General features: G+C 47.3%; 2 protein-coding genes across 2 annotated transcripts in view; one reads left to right on the top strand and one right to left on the bottom strand.

Moving 5' to 3' along the window:
* Nucleotides 1-1,445, top strand: part of fan1 (FANCD2 and FANCI associated nuclease 1) — a gene marked incomplete at its 5' end in the record, with an annotated part of 21,846 nt that extends 20,401 nt beyond the window's left edge. The window contains one exon of the mRNA XM_062546531.1: nt 753-1,445. Coding sequence (XP_062402515.1) covers nt 753-884 — 132 coding nt within the window. The remainder of the gene's footprint in view (nt 1-752) is intronic.
* Nucleotides 1,446-1,564: 119 nt separating this feature from the next.
* LOC134093481 (protein FAM81A-like) overlaps nt 1,565-7,500 on the bottom strand; it is an 11,558-nt gene continuing 5,622 nt past the window's right edge. The window contains exons 7-10 of the mRNA XM_062546532.1: nt 7,130-7,262; nt 3,006-3,201; nt 2,025-2,119; nt 1,565-1,693 (exon numbers count right to left, since the gene is read on the bottom strand). Coding sequence (XP_062402516.1) covers nt 1,565-1,693; nt 2,025-2,119; nt 3,006-3,201; nt 7,130-7,262 — 553 coding nt within the window. The remainder of the gene's footprint in view (nt 1,694-2,024; nt 2,120-3,005; nt 3,202-7,129; nt 7,263-7,500) is intronic.

The following is a 7,500-nucleotide window of genomic DNA, read 5'->3' on the forward strand; positions in this document are numbered from 1 at the left end:
AGCACACCAGGCTAACACATCTACTGTAGCTGAACTAGCATGTCTGTCCTGTAGCTGAACTAGCACGTCTGTCCCTTAGCTGACCTGGCATGTCTCTCCTGTAGCTGAACTAGCATGTCTGTCCCTTAGCTGAACTAGCATGTCTGTCCTGTAGCTGAACTAGCACGTCTGTCCCTTAGCTGAACTAGCATGTCTCTCCTGTAGCTGAACTAGCATGTCTCTCCTGTAACTAGCATGTCCCTCACATTTCTACTTTAGCTGAATTAGCATGTCTCTACTGTAGCAGGACTAGCACATCTCCCCTTCAGCTGAACAATGCACTGCAAACTCCAGCAGCAAAGCAAGGTTCTGTAAAGAGTCCCAGCGCAAGAGAGGACAGAAATATTTTTTTGTTATAGTGTAAACTTCTAACTTTTTTTAAGACACAAACTGAAGCAGTTTGTTATTATACAAAAAAGCGACAATCACACATTTTCTTTTTTTAATAAATATACTGACTTCACATTTCCCTATGAACCAATGGCTGAGCTGAAAAAGAGAGCACATAAACACAAAAGCACAAAGATAAATCACAAGTATCTTCTTCTCAGCTAATACAGCTTCTGTGTGTGAGGGGTCGTCCTGCATGGGTGGGTGTCATGGTGGTGTGTTCCTCTGTGTCCTGTGTGTGTGTGAGGGGTCGTGCTGCTCTGTGGGCCTCATGGTGGTGTGTTCCTCTGTGTCCTTGTGTGTGTGTGTGTGTGTGTGTGCAGCTGGTGGAGGTGAAGGGTCCGAGCGACCGTCTGTCCCAGAAGCAGCAGATCTGGCTGGACGAGCTGAGCAAATGGGGTGCAGACGTGGAGGTGTGTCATGTGACCGCCGTGGGGGCGCGGGCACGCAGATGACCGGTACCCAGCGCTGGACAGGTGCAGTGCTCACCTACAGTACACCTGCTGTGGACAGGTGCAGTGCTCACCTACAGTACACCTGCTGTGAGGACTACAGTACACCTGCTGTGAGGACTACAGTACACCTGCTGTGAGGACTACAGTGCACCTGCTGTGAGGACTACAGTACACCTGCTGTGGACAGGTGCAGTGCTCACCTACAGTACACCTGCTGTGAGGACTACAGTACACCTGCTGTGAGGACTACAGTACACCTGCTGTGAGGACTACAGTACACCTGCTGTGAGGACTACAGTGCACCTGCTGTGAGGACTACAGTGCACCTGCTGTGAGGACTACAGTGCACCTGCTGTGAGGACTACAGTACAACACATCCTTCAGTGAGGACTACAGTAGGATGCATCCTTCAGTGAGGACTACAGTAGGATGCATCCTTCAGTGAGGACTACAGTAGGATGCATCCTCCAAAGACTGTCTAGTATGTGCAGGAGTGTCTAAAATGTGCAAGAGTTTAGCACTGATGAGATGTCAGTGGAAATGAGAGACGGTAGCCATGATCATTGGGGGGGGGGGCTTCAGCACCGACCTCTTAGATCTTGCAGTTCTTAAGCTGCTGTTTGCTATGGAATGGAACTGTGAAATAAAAGTAACACTAAGCGTTGAATAATCCTGTGTGGTCATTCTGCGCTGAATGCTCGTTCTGAGACGTCGGGTGGAGAGTGGTCGCTATGAGGGTCTCCATCTTCTCCACTGCTGGCCTGGATGAAATGGTGTGAGAGTCGACCTTCAGACGACCTTCCCGGTCCCTGCCAGGCCATAAGCTTGTGAGAATGCACATGAGAATGCTGAGGCCTCAGGCGCAGATCAGGCATTCCAATGGAGTTCTACAATTCTGTCTGGTTTTCTGTCACCATTTAATCTCTGTTCATGTCTTTGTGCAACTCCCCCCCCCCCCCCCCCCCCCCTTCCTCCAACAGTCCAATCTGTCTCTGTGTCTCCCCTATTCCCCCACCACACTCCAGGAGCCAATCCCTCCTCCCTCTCCTCTTCTCTTTTCTCTCCTCCTTCACCCTAAGACGCCTCAGGATCTTCTCCTCTACTCTCCTCTCTTCCCTCTCTTCTCTCCTCCTCCTTCACCCTAAGACGCTTCAGGATCCGATCTCTCTCCATCTTCATCTTGGCTTCCAGGATCTTCCTCAGAGAGCCCAGGCTGTCATGGACGATGGCAAATCCTAATAAACACAAACACAAACACAAACCGTAATAATTCAGTTTGGTCCGTATAATTATGAATCACTGCTCTATGAGAAAAACATAGAGCAGTGATCGGATTAATGGGAATAATGACTATGTGTTTCTCATACAGCAGTGATCGGATTAATGGGAATAATGACTATGAGAAACACATAGTCAATATTCCGATTAATCCGATCACTGCTGTATGAGAAACACATAGTCATTATTCCCATTAATCCGATCACTGCTGTATGAGAAACACATAGTCATTATTCCCATTAATCCGATCACTGCTGTATGAGAAACACATAGTCAATATTCCCATTAATCCGATCACTGCTGTATGAGAAAAACATAGTCAATATTCCCATTAATCCGATCACTGCTGTATGAGAAACACATAGTCATTATTCCCATTAATCCGATCACTGCTGTATGAGAAACACATAGTCATTATTCCCATTAATCCGATCACTGCTCTATGAGAAACACAGTCATTATTCCCATTAATCCGTCTGATGTGAGTGTGAGAGTGTGTGGAGGTGTGTAAATCGTCTCCCCAGACTGACGACTCCTGTAGATCTGTTTCTGCGCCCCCTGGTGGACACATATGGGATTAACAGCATAATCACGTGTGATCTGTGGGTCCGCTGGCATGCTGTGTGTGTGTGTGGTACTGATAGCATTCTGGACCAGTGATTGGTGTGTGGTGGTTTAGTACAGCTGGCATGCTGCATCTGTGTGTGTGTGTGTGTGTGTGTGGTGCTGATAGCTTTCTGGACCAGTGATTGGTGTGTGGTGTGGTATAGTACAGCTGGCATACTGCTCCTGTGCGTGTTTGTGTGCTGTGTGTGTGCTGTGTGTGTGTGTTGTGTTATGTACCATTGTTGGTCTCTGCTTTAATTTCCTGCAGTTCCCTCCAGAGTTGCTTCTGCAGTTTGCTGATGCGGCTGTCAATCAACTCCTCCAGGCTGCAGTCGGGGTGTGGCAGGGCCCGCCCCCTCTGGGACTGCTCCAGCCTGGTCAGCCTGTCCGACAGCTGGACGCATCTCTCCACCGCGGCCCTCTCGTCGCTGCTCTGCTCAGAACACAGGAGGGGCAGATCGGAGACGGTGTCTCTGTCACTGAACTGGAATGAGTGGCTTTCAAACTGGGGAGCGCCCTAACCTTGTAGTACCCTAATACTGTGCACTTAACCTTGTAGCGCCCTAACCTTGTAGTACCCTAATACTGTGCACTTAACCTTGTAGCGCCCTAATACTGTGCACTTAACCTTGTAGCGCCCTAACCTTGTAGTACCCTAATACTGTGCACTTAACCTTGTAGCGCCCTAACCTTGTAGCACCTTAATACTGTGCACTTAACCTTGTAGCGCCCTAACCTTGTAGCACCTTAATACTGTGCACTTAACCTTGTAGCGCCCTAACCCTGTAGCACCTTAATACTGTGCACCTAACCTTATTCCCCTAACCTTTTACTCACAAAATGCAAAATGTGACCCAGATGTGACGTACACACTGCTATTCTTACGGTTGTGTTTTGAGGCGCACACACACTGCTATTCTTACGGTTGTGTTTTGAGGCGCACACACACTGCTGTTCTTATGGTTGTGTTTTGAGACGCACACACACACACACTATTCTTACGGTTGTGTTGCTGATGTTCTGCGCAGCACACACACACTATTCTTACGGTTATGTTTTGAGACGCGCACACACACACACACACTATTCTTACGGTTGTGTTTTGAGACGCACACACACACACACACACTATTCTTACGGTTGTGTTTTGAGACGCACACACACTGCTGTTCTTATGGTTGTGTTTTGAGATGCACACACGAACTATTCTTACGGTTGTGTTTTGAGATGCACACACACACTATTCTTACGGTTGTTTTTTGAGATGCACACACACACTATTCTTACGGTTTTGTTGCTGATGTTCTGCGCAGCACACACACACTATTCTTACGGTTGTGTTTTGAGACGCACACACACACACACTGTTCTTACGGTTTTGTTGCTGATGCTCTGGCACAGCACACACACACACACACACACTATTCTTACGGTTTTGTTGCTGATGCTCTGGCACACACACACACACACACACACACACACACACACTATTCTTACGATTTTGTTGCTGATGCTCTGGCACAGCACACACACAGGAGGGGCAGACCGGAGACGGAGTCTCTGTCACTGAACTGCAATGAGTGGCTTTCAAACTGGGGAGCGCCCTAACCTTGTAGTACCCTAATACTGTGCACTTAACCTTGTAGCGCCCTAACCTTGTAGTACCCTAATACTGTGCACTTAACCTTGTAGCACCCTAATACTGTGCACTTAACCTTGTAGCACCCTAATACTGTGCACTTAACCTTGTAGCACCCTAACCTTGTAGTACCCTAATACTGTGCACTTAACCTTGTAGCACCTTAACCTTGTAGCGCCCTAACCTTGTAGTACCCTAATACTGTGCACTTAACCTTGTAGCGCCCTAACCTTGTAGTACCCTGATACTGTGCACTTAACCTTGTAGCGCCCTAATACTGTGCACTTAACATTGTAGCACCCTAACCTTGTAGCACCCTAATACTGTGCACTTAACCTTGTAGCGCCCTAACCTTGTAGTACCCTAATACTGTGCACTTAACCTTGTAGCACCCTAATACTGTGCACTTAACCTTGTAGCACCCTAATACTGTGCACTTAACCTTGTAGCACCCTAACCTTGTAGTACCCTAATACTGTGCACTTAACCTTGTAGCACCTTAACCTTGTAGCGCCCTAACCTTGTAGTACCCTAATACTGTGCACTTAACCTTGTAGCGCCCTAACCTTGTAGTACCCTGATACTGTGCACTTAACCTTGTAGCGCCCTAATACTGTGCACTTAACATTGTAGCACCCTAACCTTGTAGCACCCTAATACTGTGCACTTAACCTTGTAGCGCCCTAACCTTGTAGTACCCTAATACTGTGCACTTAACCTTGTAGCGCCCTAACCTTGTAGCGCCCTAACCTTGTAGTACCCTAATACTGTGCACTTAACCTTGTAGTACCCTAATACTGTGCACTTAACCTTGTAGTACCCTAATACTGTGCACTTAACCTTGTAGCACCCTAATACTGTGCACTTAACCTTGTAGCGCCCTAACCTTGTAGCACCCTAATACTGTGCACTTAACCTTGTAGCGCCCTAACCTTGTAGCACCCTAATACTGTGCACTTAACCTTGTAGCGCCCTAATACTGTGCACTTAACCTTGTAGTACCCTAATACTGTGCACTTAACCTTGTAGTACCCTAATACTGTGCACTTAACCTTGTAGCACCCTAATACTGTGCACTTAACCTTGTAGCGCCCTAACCTTGTAGCACCCTAATACTGTGCACTTAACCTTGTAGCGCCCTAACCTTGTAGCACCCTAATACTGTGCACTTAACCTTGTAGCGCCCTAATACTGTGCACTTAACCTTGTAGCGCCCTAACCTTGTAGCACCCTAATACTGTGCACTTAACCTTGTAGCGCCCTAACCTTGTAGCACCCTAATACTGTGCACTTAACCTTGTAGCACCCTAATACTGTGCACGTATACTTGTAGCACCCTAATACTGTGCACTTAACCTTGTACCGTCCTATCCTTGTGGCATCCTAATACTGTGCACTTAACTTTGTAGCATCCTAACCTTATAGCACCCTAACCTTGTAGCGCCCTAACCTTGTAACACCCTAACCTTGTAGCATCCTAATCTTGTAACACCCTAATACTGTGCACTTAACCTTGTACCGTCCTATCCTTGTGGCATCCTAATACTGTGCACTTAACCTTGTAGCATCCTAACCTTATAGCACCCTAACCTTGTAGCATCCTAACCTTGTAGCGCCCTAATACTGTGCACCTAACCTTATTCCCCTAACCTTTTACTCACGAAATGCAAAATTTTCTAAGGGGTGCGTTACATCCCAGATGTGACGTACACACTGCTATTTTCATGGTTGTGTTTTATTTGAGACGCACACACTGCTATTCTTATGGTTGTGTTTTGAGGCGCACACACACTATTCTTACGGTTGTGTTTTATTTGACGCACACACTGCTGTTCTTACGGTTGTGTTTTATTTGAGACGCACACACACTTCTATTCTTACGGTTTTGTTTTGAGACGCACACATACACACACTATTCTTACGGTTGTGTTGCTGATGTTCTGCGCAGCACACACACACACACTATTCTTACGGTTGTGTTTTGAGATGCACACACACACTATTCTTACGGTTGTGTTTTGAGATGCACACACACACACTATTCTTACGGTTGTGTTGCTGATGTTCTGGCACAACACACACACACTATTCTTACGGTTGTGTTTTGAGATGCACACACACACTATTCTTACGGTTGTGTTTTGAGATGCACACACACACTATTCTTACGGTTGTGTTTTGAGATGCACACACACACACTATTCTTACGGTTGTGTTGCTGATGTCCTGGCACAGCACACACACACCACACACACACACTGTTCTTACGGTTTTGTTGCTGATGCTCTGGCACAGCACACACACACACACACACACACACACACACACTATTCTTACGGTTTTGTTGCTGATGCTCTGGCACAGCACACACACACCACACATACACACTATTCTTACGGTTGTGTTTTGAGACGCACACACACACACACTGTTCTTACCGTTTTGTTGCTGATGCTCTGGCACAGCACACACACACACACACACACACACTATTCTTACGGTTTTGTTGCTGATGCTCTGGCACAGCACACACACACCACACATACACACTATTCTTACGGTTGTGTTTTGAGACGCACACACACACACACTGTTCTTACCGTTTTGTTGCTGATGCTCTGGCACAGCACACACACACACACACACACACACTATTCTTACGGTTTTGTTGCTGATGCTCTGGCACAGCACACACACACACACACACACACACTGTTCTTACGGTTTTGTTGCTGATGCTCTGGCACAGCCGCTCCATCTTGTCCACAGCATCTCTCAGCACACACTCCTGCTCCCACACAGCACTCTGGCCTGCAGCCACCTGCGCCCTCAGCTGCTCAGAGAGAGCTGCTAGTCTGCACACACACACACACACACACACACACACACACGTACAGAGAGAGAGAGAGCTGCTAGTCTGCGCGCGCACACACACACACACACACACACACACACACGTACAGAGAGAGAGAGCTGCTAGTCTGGAGACACACACACACACACACACACACACACACACACACACACACGTACAGAGAGAGAGAGCTGCTAGTCTGGAGACACACACACACACACACACACACACACACACAC

Source organism: Sardina pilchardus, chromosome 10 (genome assembly GCF_963854185.1).
Source record: "Sardina pilchardus chromosome 10, fSarPil1.1, whole genome shotgun sequence".
Taxonomy (NCBI): Eukaryota; Metazoa; Chordata; class Actinopteri; order Clupeiformes; family Clupeidae; genus Sardina; species Sardina pilchardus.